The 22254-nt window shown below is 41.5% G+C and overlaps 1 protein-coding gene across 22 annotated transcripts in view; it reads right to left on the reverse strand.

The window, feature by feature from the left end:
* DAB1 (DAB adaptor protein 1) overlaps positions 1 to 22254 on the reverse strand; it is a 430095-nt gene that overhangs the window by 3595 nt on the left and 404246 nt on the right. For 13 of the 22 annotated variants that reach the window (XR_011810853.1, XM_072041491.1, XM_072041484.1 and 10 more), the window contains 6 exons: positions 16462 to 16518; positions 13252 to 13314; positions 11972 to 12080; positions 10208 to 10756; positions 9275 to 9402; positions 8267 to 8338 (listed from right to left, as the gene is read on the reverse strand). Coding sequence is in view for 20 of the 22 variants with exons in the window: in XM_072041491.1 (XP_071897592.1) it covers positions 8267 to 8338; positions 9275 to 9402; positions 10208 to 10756; positions 11972 to 12080; positions 13252 to 13314; positions 16462 to 16518 (978 nt within the window). In the remaining 2 variants the exon portion in view is untranslated. Of the gene's footprint in view, positions 1 to 5; positions 6911 to 8239; positions 8339 to 9274; positions 9403 to 10207; positions 10757 to 11971; positions 12081 to 13251; positions 13315 to 16461; positions 16519 to 22254 lie in introns of those variants that run through there. The other 9 variants (XR_003498956.3, XM_027463743.3, XM_027463751.3 and 6 more) reach the window with 5 other exon arrangements.

Genomic DNA, 22254 nt, shown 5'->3' on the forward strand with positions numbered 1-22254 from the left:
TGGGCATAAACATATGAAGAAATGAAATGATATTTATATGACTAGATGATTTGAAGTTTACGGGCCAGAAATGTAGCTGGCATAAAAGGCTGTAACTTGCAGCAGGCTGAGAATCCCACCCCAAGAGCGCAACAACGGCACTTAGCTGTGGGTTTTACACAACTCATGCAGAAAAAAAAAACACACTTGCAAGCAGAAACCGCTGCTGAAAGCTGAACTAATGAAGCTGTGATGGGATTAAAATAACAGTATTTTCAGAGAGATGTGGCGTGAGTCGCCTATGAAGAACGAGGAAAGCCAGCTCCGTGCAGTTTGATTAGGAGGCTGTGTAGCCATTAGTACAATCATTAAAGCTGGGAGGAAAACATGTCAATTTTCTAACAGATATTTTCTTGGGGATTTCCTGGATGTGGGGAGCAGGGGGGGGGAAAGCTGCCATGTCTTTAATGCTCCTTCATAGCTGACACTCTGCGTGTTCTTAATGTTATGCTCGTCTTGGCTGCAGCGTGAAGCAAACCATCCATGGGCCCTGGAATCCACTCGACTTCATTCCCAGAAACTAATTTATTAAACTAAGAATGACATCTAAAAAAAGAACAAGACAGGCAGAAAGGCTAATTAATGCCATACTGCATTAACTCTCCGCAGCTTGATAAATATTCAAATACCACGCCGCTGAATTTCACCAAGCTAGAACCAACTCACGGTACAGCAGCGTCAGCAGAAGCTGGCTTCAAGCAAAAGAACTGAGGGCTGGCACATCACTGGGCACTGCGGACCCAGAAATGTCTGGAGAGAGCCAGCGCTGGATTTTAATCACTGCCTTTAGAGATGGTGCTGCTGATCAGAAAATCAGCCCCACAGGGGTTGCACGTACTTGGCGTGGGGGTGTCTGGGCAGAGTGCAGGCAGTGTCCTGTCCTGCCTCACCCAGCAGTTTTTGGTGAATGAAGCAGCACCGTGAGCCTCCTTCCAAAATATGGCCTGCTCCCTGTGTGCCAAGGAAAGCTGTATCTCTTATCTTATCAAACATCCACATTTGTGGAGCCTGTGGAGACTCCTCTTCCCTATCTCCTACCCACAAGAAGCCCTGAGTACAGCACGAGCATTAAAAGAGGATGAAAGAAATCTCTCAGAATGATTAAATAAAGGCTGCGGAAATTATCCACAGCAAGAAGCAAATACATGTGGTGACCTTGAGAAACCAAAGGTAATCTGAAGAGATGAGTGAGAGTAAATAACTGCATCTCACATACTGCGTGCTGACTCTACCTACGCCAATTTTCATGTACTGCAGACGTGAGGCTGGCAGAATGATCTATCACAGCTAGTTCAGAGAAAATCTGAACTAATTAATGTGGGAACCCGACACACACCAGGCCATTCTTCAGGCATTTGCTGAACCTGAGGTGATTGCGACAGGAAGCAAAAAGGAAGGAGGGGAAGAAAAAGGGAGGGAGGGAGAAGATCACTTTGGAACAAAGGATGTCGATTTTTCGAGTGCCTTAGGGAATATAAAAGCCTTTAAAAACATTGAATGTGCTTGTTAGAGCTCTCTTCCAATATCTATAAGACACGCAGAGACACTGAGGTAACAGGTGTCCTGAGGTGTCACTGAACCTGGCATCACTGGAAGAGGAGGGAGAGTTCATCGCCAGCCATGAGCACTTCCAACAACGCACAAGGGAGAGTTTTCAGGCAGAAAATTCAAACTTTTATTCATACCCAATATGAACATACACTGCATGTGGCAAGGGTCTGCTTCTGTCAACAATTTGAATAACGTTTCTTCTCGTAGATCAAAACATTCTGAATGAAAAGTGAGCTCTTACATCTTTCTCTAGGTGATTTCCCCCTTCAGATGTATAAATGAGAAATCGATTGCTGTAATTTTGTGCAATCTTCTCAGCTTTTTTTTTTTTAGTCAGTGGGTGGGACTTGTTTTCTAATATTATTTTGAGATAATTCAACAGTGCCTCTTGACTACAGCCCAACACTGTAAATAGCAGCTATAAAGAACTTACAGTGATGCTCAGGAGAGCAAAAGAGAGCAGTAAAGGACAGAAAAGCAGCACAAGGAGAGTTCAGTACTGTTGACAGCACAGATCCTCCCTCTCACAATGCCAGGCAGAGGAGTTTTCACCAGGAGTATTTTGCTAGGCCTAGGAAGCAGAAATCTTCACATACTAATGTGGCTTTTTATGCTGAACCTATTTCTTGCCTTTAAATTACAAGAGATTGCAAGAAAAGGATATGAAATCACAGATCAGATATCTCACTGAAGAGGCAGGTTGCAGGAGGGGACCAGCAAGTCTAAATATACATGTCGTAAGTTAAACATCTAAATGTTAAGGAATCTAAAAGTATGTTGTGCAATTTTGAGTTATGAACTCTCTTGGAATTCACTGAAAAAAATGCTAAAGAGAAAAATTTCCCTTTGTATGCTACATTTATGTATTCCAGAGATACTTCCTGTTTAAAATCTTGTAATTCTTCCCATTTTCAGGAACATTTTGCACAACAAACAACACTGTAGCAAAGAGTATGGACTTTTGGTATAGTGCACTACTGCATGAGATAACGGGGGTGCTAATGGTTCTGAATAACACTGCACCCTATTCAAAGGCATTAACACCTGCTCCCCAGCAGAACTAGGCGTTGGAGAACACCTCCAACAGATTCAGCACTACTTGGGCTCGTGCAGGTGAGCTCACTCACAAAACATAACACAGGACTTGGTTAGGAAGCAACTATTTTCACACTGGCAGTCCTTTCATCATTGCAAGGCACCCTGCTATGTGCAAAGCTTCAGGCAAGATGTACTGAGTTGTAGAGGTGAGGCCCGCATAGATTTCTTTGCCCTTTACAATAGATTCTCAGCACCAGTTTTACTCCTGGCTGACTGATCAGAAAGGTTAGGCTCAAATGATAGTTTCATGAAATAAGTGTGCTGGAACACCAGCCAAAATGAGAATCTTGTGCTGGGGATGCAAGTGAAGGGAAACGGGAGTGCAATGCATCTTCTCTATTGCATTCTGATGCAATAAAATAGGACAGAGTAAACTTGGCAAGCAGTATTTAAATTAAATAATCTTTGGTGGAAACACGGGCAGTTCCTATTCCCCCATTAACAGCCTGTGGCTTCTCTTTGTTTGTTTGTATTACAGTTAGCCTCTATTAGCTGCATAAATATAGCAACCTTCTCATTAAGGATTGTGACTGAAGGGTGCCTCTATTCTTACTGCAAACCTGCCCAGGAATATCTCCTAGTCTCATATATCTGGTTTGATTGCTAGCATTTTACAAGTCTTTGTCATTTTAGTATCAGTATGGATGCAATACAACCACAACCTGAAAAAAACAATGAGAACTACTTACACTGATGAACTCTGCTAAATCTTGGTTGTGGAATAATAATGAGTTGCAGCATAGAAACACGCCTGTTATTTCTGGGCTGCTTTCCTAAGAAAACAGGAGCCATTAAATTATGCTTTCTGTCTATGTAACTGCCAATTTTCCTTAATAACTTTTGAGCCCAATAGCCAATTTGAAGCAAATTGTTCAGAAGTCTCAAAGATACTAAATTACCGCAAGTGTCCTGAAAATCAGTTGTTGTGCAGAAGACAGGGAACTTTTAAACGACCTCATTACAGAGAAAGGTAGGAGAGCTCGTGCCCTAATTGAATTGCTGGATTGTCAATCAGCAAGCGCGTGGCTGTAGACAAGCCACCTAGTTTGTTGTCCCTTGTTCAGAGGAAGAAGTTGGAGAAATTGAAAGGTACCTGGCTGCTCCAGGCAGGCTTGCAGACATTGGAAAAGCTGTGAAACCTGTGTACGAGCTGGTCATGTGAAAACAGACAGACAAAAGGGGCAAGTGAGGGGATTGCAGCAGTGAAAGGAAGGCAAATCTGCTCACAGAACAGCCTGGATTTCTCTTCATCCTTCAGATGCCCTGGGAAATACAATGATGAACAAACAAGCAGGAAAATGGGGCCTGAAATGACAATTTGGGGATCTCTCTGGAAGAAAGCAGTATTTCCTGAACTGGGATCCCTTTCCAAGTACATAACCCTGTCAACTTCTCTCTAAGGTCCATAACCCTGCTCAGTGCTGTTTCTTCAGTTTGAGAGCACTAGGGTCTACGGTAGGAGTAGGTCACCTAAAATCATTATGAATTTCTCTTTGGACTCTGTTCAGTTCCTATTGAGGCAGATGAATGACAGTAACAGATCCCACAAAGACATTCTTCCATGTTTGAGCCCACTCTGATTCCTCGTGCAGCAGAAAGGGGCCAGAAAGGAACAGCAGGTTGCAGAATCAGCTTCATATGCCCTACTGAGGCTCACAAAATCCTCAGACTAAGCCAGTGCTGTGTCCTTAAGTTGCTATTTTCTGTCAACTTCACAGTAACAGCCCAGATAAAGACTTTTAAGTAGTCTGTTCTGGAGCTGACTAAAATGATTAGGAACATTCATCACAAAGAATGGCACAGGCTGCGAGATGGAAGATGGCAGCAGGCCACCAAAGTACCACCAAAAGCTGATAGACAAATATTCAAAGGAACTGTTGCTCTCCTGACAGTGCTGATAGCATCGTGAAGGGTGCGACATATTTTGAGGGCTTTTAATTGTCTGCACACATTTCACAGAACAACTAAACAACTTTCTGAGGAAGATATGCTCTAGCCACAAATGTTTTGAAGGCTTCCTGAAAATCTCTCATGAATGACTGCCAGTGCAAGTCTTGAGCTGGGCAGCATATCAATAGAGCTGTACTTCTTCCAGCATTTTAAATGACTTTTATTGGATTAATTGTGGTACCAAATACCCCCTGTATTTGATTTCAGAATTTTCACCCTGTTGCTGATTTGCCTTCAAGAACCAGTTTGTATGGTCCGTAAGGAGTCCTTCCTTGTTCTTACCATGCTTGAAGGCTCCCCTTCCTACAGACTTTCCTAAGCTTTCAACTCTAAAGCTTCAGCGCTTCTTTGCTTCAGAGTGCAATTGCTGAGGTTGAGTTGGGGGCTGAAGCTGAGATAGCCCCATGAACAGAAATATCCACACTAGGGATGTCTGTACCTAGCACCCCTGACATCAGGGTCACTGCATGCACCAGGGCAAAGGGGGTGACCAGGTGAAAATTGCTGTTTTCAGACTTTCCGGGTTTATCAGCAATGCCAGTAATGAGAAACGTTCAGCACATTCAGCATAAACATAGCTAAGTACAGTTCATTCCCTTTCTTCTTTCACTGCAGTTACCCACCACACAATCTATAGGCAGCATCGGGAATTAAATGTTAATCAGCTGAAGATGGCAGTCTTACTATTCACTGTTCTTCTCACCTCTTCTGGAAAATCACTACTCATCCTTGACACAGCTCATGAACAAAGGGAAAACAACTAGATACAAATCTTGCTATGAACAGCTCTGCAAACAGTTGATTTTTTTTCACCTGTGAAGTCAGGCCTTTCATAGGCTGCTCCTTATCTCCAGCCATAAAGGGAGAAAAAAGTAATTTATCCGTATAATGCCACATTTACCTGCTAAGAACCCGTAGCCATTTGTAGAAGAGTTACTTATAAGAATGGCTACTGTTAGGATGAGGTTTTGAAAGCTTAAGTTGAAGATCACAAAAGGGAGAGACAAAACACAGAGAAACAAAGATACTTGCTAGAAGCCGCTGAATTATATCTAAATGAGAATAGGGGATAGCAGAAGGAATGAAGAAATCAAATTGCTAAGGTACACTGAAAGATCAGTGCACAAAATAATAAGCAGGTGAGTATCCTGAATACATCGAGACAAAGGTTGTATGGGCACAGCTGATTTAATACAAATGCTGGGAACAATATTTGAAATTTCTGAACACAATACTAAGTCTTGCTCCTGAGAGGTCCATTCATCCAAGCTGCATACTGTGGTGTTCTTGGTGTGAAGAACCATGTTCTGAAAGAGCCAAGTAATCTCCATCTTGCACACAAAAGTGGCTTTTAAGCAGGCTGTGATTCTTTTGTACTACATGCTTCTCTCCATTACGTTTCTCTCCAAATGCAGCCTCAATACACAACCCAGTAGTAAGTCCTGAACTGATCGTTTTCCATGGAGATTAGAGTCTCCGTTGCTCTCATGATACCAGGCTGCAGAATTAGATGGGCTGGCTTCAGCAAGTGGATTTCTCTCAGACTGCTGGATGGCACTGCACTGAGGCACAATGATGCTCGTGTATCTCCAGTGTATTCACTGGAGAGATGCTTCTTCTTGTTCCGCTTCCTGCCCACTGCTCTTAGGAATTACTATATCATAATCAATGGCATTATTTAACACTTCCCAGAATGTATTTCTGAGCTCTCTCTATATATAACATAGATTGTATAGATGCAAGATTGTAAAAGCATTAACAGAAAACACAGGAAAAAAACACCCTATGGAGTCACCGGCAAAATATTGTTCTTGTAGCACCCAGAGGCCCCTGACAGGTAGAAGAAAGTAGTTTAGTAAGCGTTATATAAAAACAGAACAAAAGGTGTCCCACACTTGACTGTCTTACACTGTAGTATGCATCAACAGACTTCAATCACTGTTACAAGCTATTCCCAGAACTCCTGATAGGCAAATGTGCATGGTGCTAGCTTACAAATGATGCTAACTATCTTTGTGACAGTCAGAAAATTAGAAAGAGATTTTATCATTATTCTCCCTCTGATGAATTTCAGAAATATCCCAACTATGATAAACCATAATAAAAAAATGCACGTAGGTTTGCAGAGTGTAGGATTCAGATAAAGGTCATATCCTTTTTCTTGATCTAAGAAGGAAATCCTGAAACACTCTGAAGCTGGAATAGCTGGCTTCATCAGTGCTGGCTGGGGTCAGACGAAGGCAAGGCCAAATTGCTGTGTGGCATCATCAATCTGCAAGAAGCAGTTCTCGATGGAGTACTATAACCAATGGATAGAGTCAGCCTAGCTTGACTATATCCAGATACTGTCATTTTTAGACTCAAGGAGACACAAGGCTTAATGCTATGTTTGCTTCAGCCCCTTAGAGCTGAGCTGAGTAAGGGGGAGATGCCTTCTCTTGGCACTGTATCTTATTAAGAGATAATCTTATTACCCCCAAGTAGATCAAAGCTAAGTTATCATAAGATCTTTTTTCTTAACCATATTTAGTGCACAAAGTAAAGCGACTCCTAATGAAACTATTAATTTTGAGTTGAAACCAGATTGCCTAGGCTCAGGGCAGATAAGTCACTGGTAAACACAGTGTGATTTCTGTACAAAAATAAAAAGGGTTCTGCCTTTGTTACGGATTTCTTCCAGGAGCTCTGTGCTGAAGCACAGAAGCAGCACCAGATCATGTATTTGAGTAATACAAACCATGAATGGCAGACAGGGAGAAGATAATGAAACGTATCCTTCAAATAGTAACACTAGAGTGTATTTGGATGGAATAACAATGCTCAGCAGACATAAAAATTTGTAGCTTTATGGTTTCTTTGGTAGAACTTATATACTGTATTGAAGCAAATCACAAAACCTTCACAAGCAACCATATTTTCAATGTGTTTTGTAACACAGAAGATGAAAAGATCATCTTTCCCTTCTGTCTGGGTTTAAATGACTTACGTTTGATGAGTAATTTTGAAAATATCAGTATGCCAATGCTAATATGAAGGATTATAACTTTCAGATGTTTTTAATTTGCAGTTGGAGATAAAAATATACAAACCCATTTCAATAATTTTTACATGCAGATAATACATTTGTTTCTTCTGCTGATTTATACGTTGATTTAGAGTAGAGGTGTTCATGTATCATTATATAATTTAACTTAATGTTTGTTATGTCTGTGGGTAAGATGTCTTATTCCACTTAATATGTTACATCTGCCTAAAGGCCAGACTGGGTTTAATAAAAAAAAATGTTCTGCATAATATACTGTTAGTAATGGCTCAAATTTCCTATTTCCCCTTAGAATTTGAACACAAAGTAAAATAAGTCTACATTTCTTTAAAGCATGCAGGCAGCTGAAACACATATTTGCATAAGTTGCAACACTTAGTGAATGGCAAAAGCCATGCAAACCACTGAGCATGAGGAATACACCGTGGATAATGGAGAGGAAAAAAGGAAGAGATGAAAAGGAAAAGCAAACCATGCATCCATGAAAGCAATGGTAGGCACTGGTGGAAGAATAAGTGAGCACCTCAGGGTGTAGAGAAAAAAAGGACAGATACCTACCCCAACCTGCGCTATCTAGCTACCGACCTGTGGACTTATAGTATCACCAGTTGGCTCACCAAATGGATCACTGTTGGATGAGGCCTGAGACCCATCAGGCTAGAATACAAGAACATAACACCTTTTTTTCTCAACAATAGAAAGTGAAAAGTCAACACGAGGTTATTTTCATGCTGTGGGCATAACAAGTACATCCTATCTCATGAAAACTAGAAAGTGAGACCTCACCATTGATACGTTCTCAAAAGCCATAATGTTTTTCTGTAGCTGATGCAGGCAGGAAAAGACTACACCAGTACCTGTTGGAGTCCATGCAGGAGATGCCACAGACTTCAAAGGTACTGGATTAGATAAACCAGAACTGCAAAAGGCCCTGAAAAGCTGTGAACCTACATAAATCAGAAAGAGTTCAAGCTTGTGTCATTTTGTACTTCTGGGTCTGTATTTGTACAGACTCCTTCTTGCCTTTGGTTCACTTAGGCTCTTATCTGCCTAAGATACCTTGTGATTTAAAGTCATCTCTTTTTGATACCATTTCTTGCTTTGGTTCACTGAGACTAAGGCAAAGAAATAGCAAGGGCCAGAACATTGAGGAATGCAACGAGGCAAGCAACTGGGATGCCAGAAGGTGCAAGACAGTGTCAACCATCATCTTTTAACACACAACCTCTCTTATCTCTTTCTGCATCCTCAGCACGTATGTCATTCTACCTGGGACTCCCTTACCATCTGTAAGTGAATGCTGGTATGCCAAAAAGGGCATTGTACACAGATAACATACACAGCTTTACATATGAATTCTGAGTTTGGTTCCTCACATGCAGTATTAGGCTGTATCAGCACAAACACCATGCTGATGTTGTCAGCTATCAAAATCAAACCTGTAAGGGAGTCCCGTCTACAGCTCCCCTTTAAATTCCACCCTGCCCTATTAGAATAGTTATTTCTGAGACTACCAAACAACATTTAAGTAACTTCTCTCTCCTTTCTAGCTAAGAAGTGTGATCAGTATTTAGAAGCCTTGTTGTTACTCACAGCCTCCTGCTCCTCACTTTTGCTTGGGCTTTCAAATCCCTCTTCAAAGAGGTCATCTGCAGCAGGGTCGCTGGTATGAGATGCTGATGATTTTGATGGAGAACTCTGTCTGGGTGCAGGGGTTGGAGCTAAACAAAGATTAAGGTAACAGCCATAGAATAGATATCTGTTAATTAGTTCAGAGGGACACAGCAGCACAAAATTTGCTCATGCTTTAGAGCCCTCAACTTACTGAAAACTATTTTCAGCAAAAAGCTGTAAGAGGTAAATTTAAACAGAAGTCATTATCCATTCTGCAAGTTTGATTTCATTCAGCGATTTCCAAACTAAGTTTGGCTGCATCTGGCTTATGTCTTTAGGAGCCAGGGAGACATCACAACATTACATTAAGAATGCATGAGTTGCCTGCCCTATGGCAGGTAAGCAAAACATAACGTCTCTGAGTGGCCTCTGGTAAATCTGCCTCATGAATTCCTTTTCAGAAATCTGCAAAATCCCGTCTTCATGCTATGACCACAATAAGCTTATTTTACAGCTGTTTAATGAATTTCTCTGCATGTTCAGTACATCAAGCTATTAGAATAAATACTCATCTCCTAATTTGTACCGAGTATGGCTTGAATGGGACATACGAGAAACCATTTGTAAGCTTGAATGTTATAGGCATTTTCCAACCAGCTTGCATGTCCCTAGGATAGCACATATATTACTGTCATATAAACAATTAAATTTCAGACTGAGACTATTGGGGCTGTTGATTTCAATGATCTCTGTAGCACTTTTCTTTATGGCTGGATCATTTTTAATAAGCCAGACCATGCATAAGGGTTCTCAGTCCATATTTGTGTTGCAATTTACTATATGAAATGTAAAATGCTTTGAGGAGCAGCCACATTTGAGGGAAGTTATGGTAGAAAGGATATGAGTACTCACGTGAGTTTGTTGATGGTGTCGTGGAAGTCACAGGAGTCAAATTTAATTGAGAGATGTCAAAGTCATCACAATCATCTGCTTCCTGTGCCATCCCAACTTTGTTAAAGTAACTTGAGAAGGCCTCTGAGGTACAACTGAGGGAAGGCTGATCTGGTTTTCTTGATGGCACTGGTGGAGGCTGAGCCATCTGGAAATCTTTAAACATTTCTTTTCCCATTTTCTGTCTGGGCCTGTCTGTCTGTGGACTTGATCTGTTGGAATCACTTGTGGGTGGAACAGTAGCTATAGGAGCAATGGTACCTTGAAACATGGCTGCTTGTAAAGGCAAAACAGTTTGTGTTGGCATGAAGGCAGTTGGTTGGAACTGACCAGCTACAGATGGCCACGGTTGCTGAGTAGGAGGAAAAATACCGGGTTGGCCCCACGCTATCGGCTGTCCTCCCTGCATCACCTGAGCAACTGGAGGCTGAGCACCCATGGCCAACTGCTGTTGAACAAGTGGTTGCTGTCCCCAGAACGAGGGCAGAACAGCTCCCATGGCAACATAACCTTCAAAGAATAAAGAAAGCAGGAAAAAAAATTATGATAATGTCAAGAGCACACAGAAAAAACTACACAGTAAATCAGAAATACGCAGCTACATTAGTGGTCCCAGAGCTTCAGCACACTTAAAAAAAAAAAAAAAAAAAAAAGATGTGGTTGAATTCATATTAATAAACAAATACTTGTATACAAAAACAGGGGTTGGTGCATATTGGCAAAATCTTTCTCTGAACAGAATGCTTTTTTTTCTTCCTGGGAGACTACCCCATGTGTCTGTGAATACCTATATGTAAGGACCTCATCAGCAGCGACCTGGCAGCTCCCTTCTTTGGGGCTCAGGAGAGCCCCAAGAAAAAGAGAAAGAGAGCTTCATGTGACTAAATTAATGAGTGATGAAAGGAACAGTAACTTTGAAACACATCATATTTTGATAGGTGGCTATGATGGATTTTCCAGGTGCCCTTTTATCTTGCACCCACTGTAACCTCGTGGTAGCAGCGAGGGATTCTCATCTAACATTATCCCTGAACACTTCACCATCTGAATAACCTTTCTGAAATGCAGTGGCTAATCTGATTCTGCATCAGACAAGGAGTTAACCAATTAGAAAGTCACTGTTGAATGATTCAAGGCACTCCTCCTTCTTTTTCCTCCTAAGTGGAGCTGAGAGCACTGTTCTCGCAGTGCTCTGAGTGTCCCAAGGAGAGATCATCAGTCAAAACCACGTTTCTTGCGTGCCCATGCAGAATGTTACATCGTTTTTAAATTTTGAGCACTTTGAGGAATGCAGAAAAGTCTGGAGGAAATATCAGGATTTGACTAAGTGGAATATCTTTGAAATGTAATCAAATTCTTCATGTTTCATCCTCTATTTACTGAAGACAGCACAGGAAGCTCGTTACAATTGCAAAGAAACCAAAGCTAAACTAACTGCTTTTTTCTCTCTTGCTGCTGTACCTAGAAGGTATGTTATCCAGATGGATGAACTATGGTTGAACTTCCACTGAAGTTTTTGGGTTTTGCTTTTAATAACGTTGGTAAATTCTAAATAATGTATTCTCAGCTTGTTAATGACTTGTTTTGCCTTGCCCTGCAGCACTGTCCTCAAAATCCTTCCCACTTCCAATGCACTGAATTAATGACAAATACTAAAATGCAAGCCTGACCTGAGAACTGATGACCAAATTTGAGTCAAGCCCATATTTCCAGTAGATTTCTTACCTGAGGGTACGGCAGCAGTGCTGAAAGGTACAGAACCAAACATGTCTGTACTAGCAGGAAGTGACTGGGATGAAGATGGGATAAAGGCATCACCTGGAGTAGCAGGAGTCTGCAATAAGGCAGGAATAAAACACAACAATGACATGTCAGCTGCAGCTTCTGCAGCACATACTTTGCTGTGTATGCTAAACATTCTCTGTGGCTCACAGTTTTGCAGAGAAAAAAAAGAGAAAGGAAAAAGAATGGAAAGATGCAGTAGAGATGCAGTAGAAATAGAGTGTTATAATGTGCTAGAGACAGGAGAAAAAGAAAATGAGAGAGACTTTGTACCAGGGGAAAAATAAAAACAAAATTTCCCTGGATTACATCTCATGCAAATATTGACGTGATTTTTCTCTCTACAACATATAGACTTGTGCTTCTGGGTGTTAGGTGACAACCAGTATAAGCTACAGACTTAGGCATTAATGTAAAAAAATAATAATAAATAAATAAAGGCAAATGAAATATCCGCAAGATTTATGGAAAGGTGAATAAATATTGCTTCCAATTAACCGACAGGACCAGAGCCATAGGTCTACATTAAGGGAGAAAGACAGTGTAATTGAGCAAGCTAAGGATGAGGAGACAGGACTTTGAAAATCTAGTCCCAGACACGGCCCCAAATACCTCGGAGATTTGAGGCTGGTGACTTCCCAGCACCTCAATTTTCTCTGAATATTCATATTCCCTACAGCCTAAAGTATGGTTCAAAAACATAATGGGAAAATAACAGTTTTCATTCTGTGCTGCAGAAAAGCCCGGTGAGAAAAATCTTTCTGCCGAAAACACATTCAGCCCTGCCTCTCTCCACTCTTTTGTCTTCCCTCCTTTAACAGCAGTCCTGGGATGTGTGCTTGGTGGAACCAAGGAGACGTGATATATAAGGCTGTAACTGGATCTTCCTGCAGTGCAGTGGAGAGACAGGGAGTTCAAGACAGAGAGCAGTGAAGCATGCAGCTCTGATAAACACCAGGGAAGGAGATCTGCAGTTCAGATTATATCTTATGTGACACCTAGCCCTATATCAGATAAATAAAAATTGAAGATATTTTTGCACTTCTTCAAGAAGCAGTGATTCCACATTCAATTTGCTTCACTTTTATTTTCTCACAACATAAGAACTACTTTGAAATCCTCCCTACTGCAAGGGCCAATGACCTGAATTGTAAATGTGCTCAATAAATGTGCTGAAAATAGGATGCAGAAAAAGACACCGTTCAGTTTCCCTGGTTACTTACCGGGGGAGAGGTTACATCAGGAGGAGTGGACATGTCCCCAAAAAGCTCTAGTTGGGTAACAGCCTGTAAAGATAAAATAACATTTCTATTTATCTCTAGAGGAGAAGAAAGTACAAGTTAATTAGCAATAACTTGTAAAGTTAACTAGTTACAGCTATCAGTATAAATAAATAAAAAAGCCACGTAGGCTTCAAATGTCCAGTCCCATATAGAGGAAGCACATGGGCTCAAGCTGTGGGTTTTTTATACTGCTGCTGGACCTAAATAGGTGGCAGCCGACCCTATAAAATGATCATATGGGGAATTCTCTCCCCTAAAAAATGAAGCGTGAAAAAGCTATTCCGAATAGGACCAGATGCATTATTGCTCTGCCCTTAACATCAGTAAACACCAACCATGATTTATAGGCAGACCTTTTTCCCTGGCTCCTTTTCTAAATCCCCAATTCAAGGTCTTAAAACCCAGTAGCAAACTGAAGAAGTGACAGAAGGGTACAGAAGGGAAGGACTTTTAAAGCGCTGCCTGATTTCCCCTTGCCCATGGGACAGGTGTGACCTGGATAAGTGGACTTGAAGGAGGATATAGAACTGGGTTATTTTAAGTTTGTAACTCTACATTTAACTCACGTTGGCAATGTTTTCTAAGGGCATCCTTCAGTTTGATCTCAAATTAGGTCATCCATACAGGTCTCACACAACTGGACCAGCAGGGAAAAAGCACTTTGATAATGAGGAGCACCTTGAGTGGCTTCATAATCAAACCTCCTTCACATGCTCTGGAATAAATTGTTCCCTTGCACGCGTTACCTCACCACCCTGTCAAGCTGCTGGGACAGAGGACCTCATATTCTAACTATAAATTAGAGTGAGATATTAATTAAGGTTCATATAACAATCTGAAGGACCCCTATAGGGATGTTTTACTTTCCAAGGGTCCATTTCAGGACAGCCTGATTCCAGCACCCCTCCTCTAGCCATTATTTTAACAAACACTGCTGATTGAGGTAATGAGGTTTTCCACTACAGGGACAGCTACTGAGTGTGGCCAATTTTCACAACTAGAAAGCAGCTCATAGCTGAACCATAAGGTGAGGAATAAGCACAGGGTCTGTGCATGCCCACATACAGATCTGGGTGGAAGGCAGCAGGAGCAATAACACGCCCAGGATGATGTCCCCTCCAGCTGGGGGCTCTCCCTAAGTGCTGCTCTCCATCTGCCACTAAAGCATGGATCCCTCAAAACTCCACAGGAAACCTAAAATCCATCCACCCTCCTTACCAAGGACTACTTCTCCCCTACCTTTCTTCTGCTTACAGACTTTCCACCTCCCCTGAATTCTACTCAGTCATACCCATATAGCAGAATTCTTGCTATGAATGGGATTTAATGCACAGCTTAACTCACTTCATTGAATCCCAACTCAACTTAGGCACACAAACTTAACATCCTTATCACATACAGGCTTGAAATTCATCTGTCTTGATCTGCAAACCTAGTTGAAACTTAGCCCTCCTGCTAACCACCATGCTGGCTCATCAGTTGTAACAGCTTTACAGCCTAAGGGGAAAAAGCACCCAAAGACTTTTTTCCTCCCCATTTTCTATTATAAATGATCTTTCAAGAAATTAGACTATCATTCAGAAGGTAGTAATTTCAAAGGTTTATACATTTTTGCAATCCAATCTCTATTCCCATTTACAAAAGCAATGCTACAATCACTTTCACCTGGAATTTGTAGAGCAGCTTGGATGATTCGCAACTTTACGTCTAATAACATACCTAGGGATGAATTATTTCATGTTTTCTCACCTCATGCCATGCATTAAATAGATCACATTGCTTTAGTGATATGACAATATATTTTCCTCTTATGGGCCTATATATCCCTGGAAGTATCTGTGTGGAGATGGAAGGAGGAAAAACGAAGAAAATCTACATTTTCTTCAGGGCATAACGATTCTAGAGTGTATTACTAAAATACTGCTGGAAGTAACTTCTGCAAAAACAGAAAAGGCCCGTAAGTCACTTCTGTAGTGTGCACACACTAGGAAAGCATTGTGAAAATGCCCAGACAAGTGGGAATAATGACAACAGCAGCGTTCCTTCCGAAATCACTTCAAGCCTCCTGTAGGCTTTACAGATTCAAGAGATGCTAAGTGACACCGCATCACAGAAGAGGTCACTTTCTTCTCATCTCTCCAAATCACTCGTTCAGCAGCAGTCCTAAAGCTGCTCTTTTGCTGCACAAGGAAGCTTTCTACAGAGCTGTCCCCAGTACCCTCCTCTCTGACTCGCTACGAAATAGCCTCCGTCCTTCTGAGGAGACCACGAGCAAAGGCTCCCGCCGAGTTTCCACCCCAGGTCAGGGAGCAGGAGAGCTGATCAGAAGGGGTGAGAAAGTGCAGGGCACATGTGGTTACACAGACCGTTACTTATAGGTCGTTTGGGGAAAAACACCATGCATTTTGTATCAATTCTGAAAATGGATTGCGAATATACTTCTGAATTCAGGATTATATGGTATGCACTCAGAAGGAGGAAACTCAGATCTCTCTGCCTCAATACTTCTGTGAAATAGAACAATAATACTTCCTAAAGTGCTCCAAGGTGATGGATCTTGGGAAATCCTTCACAGAAATAATTCTGTTAAAGCTTCTTGGAAGAAACTCTGCTGATGGATTTCTAAACAGGCAGCTGAACAGAGTGATATCAAAGCTGACTTTGGTATTTATTGTAATAAGATAAATCCTTGTTCACAATATTCCCCAAGGAAAATGAATATATTTACAGGGGGATTATGTCTCACCAAATAGCTACTTTATATGCAACAGGAGCTAATTTACTTACTAGAGACCTTAAACAGCAGCACTTGGAGGTGGGATTTTAAAGTCTCAAATGGTTTAGATCTGATTCTGCGTCTAGCTTGCTTCTACAACCCAGTTCCCAGCCCATGTAAATGCACACAACCCCTCTGACACACAGTTTTATCCATCTCCAGCTTATGAGATTCCAGCTACCATCTTTTACTTTTGTAATTTCAGTGTCACTACAGAACTGAGTGCACCCACTATATTTTTTTGAATTATTCACATCTGATATGAGCTATGTCCTAGTGAAGTTAATCCCAAGCTGAACATTTTCAAATTGCACTATTCCTATAGCTGATTTTATCTATATTTCCTTAAAACATTTTTAGTGCCACGACCTTACCTGAGTGACTGAAACAAGATTTTCATCAATGTCCAGCAATAAGTTTCCATTCTCCAGCTGTAAAGCATGATTTATGAAATGAAATGAATGATTTATGAAAATGACATGAATTTCCGAGCATGAAAATGATAACCTCCATAATTATTGACTTCACTGTTGAAATGAAAACCCTTTCAATCTTGCAGTGAGTACAGATATGAAATCACAGTCAAAAAGGTGAGTTTAAATGCTGCTAGGATATGGAGGCAAACAGGCAAACATACACTTTATCTGTGCTAAATCTAGTCTTCTGGTGCATACAACAATGTCAGTGCTTGCATCATAACTATTTACTTTTTCAGATGTTTATTATTTCAACAATAAGCATACACAGTGAGGTCTGATCCTGCTTATGTTACTGGAACATGTCAGTGGCTTGGTGAAAGGAAGGACTTAACATACTCAGAGGGAAAAAAAAGAAAAAGTTTTCAACAACAAAAGCTCTAAAAGCACATACTTCTGGAAAAACACAGCTTCCTCTTTTTTGCATCTATATTTAAGATGCAAGTTTCCTTTCCGTAGCAATTTTTAAAATTACTTTTAAATTTAAATTACTATAAGTCAATTCAAGTGATGTTTAAATTCTGTTTGTATGTATGTGTAAAATGTATGTGTCTACTGTGCGTGTGCCCACACATACATATGTATCTATATCCATCTACATATTTAACATCAATAATGACTCAAGTGTCCTCAGAATGCTAAATTTCAGACAACACTTACAGAAGTGTTAGAGATTTTAACTTCTTAAGAAACAAACACAACAGCAAATTACTGAAAATAGAACCTTAGATGACTGAGAAGCTTCACAGAAATTTAAAACAAGCTAAGAAGTCTCAGGAACAGCCCAGAATGTTTCCCCTTTTATCCTCCCTCCCACCACAGCTCCTGCAGGAGCAGATTGTGCCCTCGCTGCACCCCCCAGCCACCCCGATGGCTCTGCGGAACCAGCAGGGAAACAACCATGGCTCCATATGGAAGGGACATGTGAGCAGGAGTCACATCAGAACGGGCCATCAGAAATTCCCACCTGTGTGCCACGGGACCTAGCAGAAAACATTTGCCCGACGTGTCCTGGTGCACCCCCGAGTGCCCGATTACCGTGACGCATTGGGCTGCCTCTTCCCTCAGCTCACGGCCTGCGTCACACGCTGCTGAGGAGACACCTCCTGAGGGTGAAATACCCATGAGGAGACATCTCCTGAGGGTGAAATACCTGCGTCTTCCAGAGCGTTGAACTGCCTTCACCAGTAACCCTGGCGAGGTTGGAAGGCATCTACTGAGGGCAGAATTTGGCCTCTGAGCCGTCCTCCGGTTGGGCTTTTCAATGCAAAGAGCTTAACTTTCACAATTCAAGTTAAGCTCCCGCTCCCTCTTCCTTCAGGGCACAATATTAAGCAACCAGAAGCCTGGGAAGATGCTCCAGGCCTTGATCTTTCTGTAGAATTGCCATCTGTGGGTTTTGCCAGAGAGTGATGTAAAAGCTTCCTTAATCATTCACAAATGCATCTCCTTGAACGTGAGAACACCCCTACAGCTTAGGCAGCCAGGAACATGAGTGGTTTGTGACCAGCTGCATAGACCGAGGTGGAGGAAAGAGAATTAATCCTTGTATCGTGGTGACGTTAAACCTGAAATGAAAGCTCCGTCTTTCTATATAGGCATGTGAGACACAGCGTAAATCTTTTAAACATGAAATATGTAAATCTGGCTTCTTAAAGCAGCAGCAAGCTTTTTAAACCACTCCAGCCAGTAATGAAATTCCTCGTGATGCTTTTCACTGTTCGGTAAAGAAAAATATATAATCCAAGAGCTGGGAAAAAGCTCTGATAAGAGGTAAATAAACTGCAGCCTTCATAAACCTGAACCGAAAATGATCCACATCCACTGCGGTATTCCCTCTGATTGCTGACTACTCTGAAAAATGTTTTCTAAGCAGTGTGAAAGTTTGGATTTGAAAAGAGAAATCTAAGAGAGGCGTATGGCTCTCCTAAGAGTGAGAAGCACCTTACTTGGTTCAGTCTTATCTATGTAAGAGCCAGAATAGCCAACTTCTGGTACTCGGCCTGGTTTTACCAAGGGCAATGGATCAACACTAACTTACAGCAGGAGAAAACCTGCTTAATATTGCTGTACTTTTGCAAGTGAGATGACAAAAGCAGTGTCTCACAAAACGCAGTTCTGAAATCTCAGAGAGTTATGCAGAGATGGTGCTCAAAAAACGTGAAAAGTAGACACAGTAATTAACTTGCACTCTGATACAGATCTCGGCAAGCTAAAAAGCGTATGTAGGATACTAAATATAGTAATTAACCAGCAATTAGTAATTAACCTTTGAGTTGGCTATTAGCTATTCAAGTCTTTTAAGATAGCAGAGGGATTTACACTTGTTTTCCTGCAGTCAGGGTAAGAGCCCTAGGACTTGGCCCCGTATACAAAAGCGGGCTCACCCAGGGATCATCCAGCCACGCTGCTTCTCTGCATTCCAAATCCCCCTGGAAAAGCTGGGGGGAATGGAAAGTTTAATGACAAGTCAAAGGGTTAACAATTAACCTGTTATTTATTTTTTATTTTTTTAATTTTAGTGGAAAATGTAAATATTTTGGCTATGTCAAATATTTTTTCCGATGGCTCAAACCATTATTTTAATTCAGCCAAGCTTCAGTTATTTGCACAACCTTATACAGAAGGAATCCTGATATCACCACGAGCTCCATGAGCTGCAAGCAGCTTGCTAATTAACTATAATTCATTCTTAAAAAAACAATTAGAACTATAACGAAGGAGCACAGCAGAACTGTGAGTAAACCAATAATCAGTCAAACCACAGCTAGCAGGTTGAGGCACACTGAAAATAACCAGCAGACGCATCGTTTTCCCATAAAAGTACTGCTGGATTAATGGAGCAACACGATATCTTGATAAAGAAGTGCGCAGTTCCTTCCTCATTAAGGACAATACACTGAAGAACTGTTTCACTGCTACTTGATAGCCTCCTTCAAATTAAGGATCTCTTCATATGATCAAAACACACGTGTTCTCGCTTATTTTCTCTTCTCATTTGAAGGGAACTTAATTCTGAATTCCCTGTGTACCTTGGGTATTTACTCTTAAGGAAATAGTATGGAAAATGTTTCAGTTCCCTGTTTTCTCTGACAGGCTTTAATAAATCAAGAGTCCAGAAGGGTGACTCCTGCCTGGAGCCAGACCATGCTGCTTGCAGCCACACCAGCACCTGGGATAACTGAAGTCCCAGAGCACTGAGGGTGCTGGTACAGGGTCCCAACCACAAGGACACCTCCTCCACATCCTCTCCAAAATCCACACAGTGCAATTTATGGTATGCAGCAGATGCAATGCAAAGATATTAAAATGAAACATATTTTTCCATTCTACATTAAACTAGAAACAAAGGGGAATATTAAAACATTTCAGCTGATACAGTGGCAATGGCCAGCCTGCACTGAATTCCATTTCAGCATGAAGAAAGGTGTCTGAGCAGGAAAAGCAGGGACCAACAGCTTGCTGTAGCTGGCTCAGCTTCAGGGGCAGCCTTTCCACCTCAAGTTATTAGTGTTAAAACAAAAGGAAAACTTGCAGGAGGAGCACTGAGATGTTCCCAGTTCTGCACAAAATCAGAGCAGTTAATGCAATGACTACTCCATGGGTATGTATGTATATCCATTTATATCTACAACAACAAATGCCCTCCAAATCATCAAAGAAACTCCTGCCAAAAAAAAAAAAATAATCCTTATCATAACTAATGTATTTTCAAACTTTGCCACAACTAGCTGTACCTGTTAAAAAAGCATGCCCCACATTGCAACGTGAAACCTCATACAAGGGATTGGATTGAATGTAACTGAGGCAGGGTATTTGAGCAAAAGAGTCTCACGGCAAAGGGAAGCAGAAATGGAAGGCTTTGTAGACACAGATGGCCAGAGACTGGTCTGTGCAATCTCTTTCTTTTCCTATAAGAAAAGTGGATCCTGAAAGCCTAACGCTGACAAGCAGTGGCTGAAATTAATGGCTGAAGAATGTCACCAAGCTGCAGGCTGTTTCTGTAAAGCTACTGATGCAAACGTATGGAAAAGACACAGTTATTAAGCTTTTCTCCACACCAACTGTCACAGAAAGAATTCAGTTTTTGGAGGATGGTCAGAGTGATCTGGAGAGCTGCTTGAACTGCTTTATTGCCAGACGTTTTGGGATACCATTAATCCAGGGACAAACTTTCTGCATGAGCTGCTGGAGACTGGGGCTGCCCATGCCTTCCAGATGACTGCAGGCGTGCTTCCTAAGAGATGAGACCTGAAAAATCAGATCTGCAAATGGCACTATAGAATTAAAGCCAGAATTAAAACAGAGCTCTTCCAAACACAGCTTCTTAGGTGGGGCAGATGGGTCAGGCAGCCCTTGTGGTTCCTAGACCTGGGTGGGCTCAGGTCCAGCACAGCTTTATCTGCTACCAGGGACCTGGTGTGTATCCTCCTGTGGAGGGCTGATGGTCCTCCCATGCCAATTACCCTAAGCCAATTACTCCCTGCCCATTCCATGCTGGTCTGTGAGCAGTACCACATTGATGGCACCAGCCAAATGACTGCCTGTACCATGAGGCATCAGCTATAATGCTTTGAATCTTCTTTATATAGCAGTAAGATGAGTTGTTTGAAAGCCTTCATAAAATCGTAAGCAGATAGTTTAGACATTTTGATGAGAAGATAAGGTTTTATTGTGATGTGACTGACAGTCTCAGTGAAAGGTATTTACAGTCTGACTCTTATTACTAAAAACACCATGACAGGTAGAACTCGATGCGTATGTATAATGGGGAGACGATTGGAAGTTATGACAAAAAGAGCTCATTAAACATTTCACTTTTTTAGAACAGTTAATTTCCCATACAGAGCTACAATTTCCAAGTGGAGCATGTACCACTTAACTCAAGCTCTTTGGGGTAAGCTTGCTTTCTTTATCTGTTTGATGCCTACTCTCAGTGAATGAGGAATGTGAGAATTTATCTAAGGAAGGAACAAAGAGAAATGGGAATGAATACAAGAAGAGTGAGTTGATGATACAGAGAGCAAGGGGGATGCCAATACTGAAAGGAAACTGGAAAGCAAGAAAAGGGTGTGTTTGGAGCTGAGCTGCACTCCTTACAGAGGAAAGCTCCAGAAGAGTAGGATTTTCTGGGAAGGAAAGCAGCAAAGAAGCAGGGAAATATAGAAATTGTATCGAGTAAGCAATCTTTTCATCCCAGCATCAGAGGTGACTGGCCAACCAGCTGTTGCTCCTATGTTCAATGGTATGTTCAAGTTCTAAGATCCCCATTCCTTTACGTCTTATTTCCACCATATTTACACTACTTGGTATCAGAGATCCCATGATGACTACGAGGAGTCTCGCTACAAAGCCCTTGGACACCTTCTGATGAGCAGCCTCCCACAGCCGCCCGGCATCGTGTCAGTGCATCCGCCATCTTGACCCGCATGCGGTGTCACGTACGTCTGTTTGACACCACCACAAAGATGCTTTGTACCCTCGGCCACAGTGGGGTCGAGAAAGCATACAGAGAAAGCAACATTTGCCAAAACCGGTCCTGGTTTCATAGGAAGCTACATCTTGTTGAGAATCAGCGTGAATCACACCTCCCAGTTGCAAAGTAACCTTTGAGAAAGGGATTCTGGCTCTTAATTTTTACAGCATAGTAGGACTCATCCCACCTAAGTCTATCTAAAAGCCAAGTTATTC

The sequence above is a fragment of the Anas platyrhynchos genome, chromosome 8 (genome assembly GCF_047663525.1).
Source record: "Anas platyrhynchos isolate ZD024472 breed Pekin duck chromosome 8, IASCAAS_PekinDuck_T2T, whole genome shotgun sequence".
NCBI lineage: Eukaryota > Metazoa > Chordata > Aves > Anseriformes > Anatidae > Anas > Anas platyrhynchos.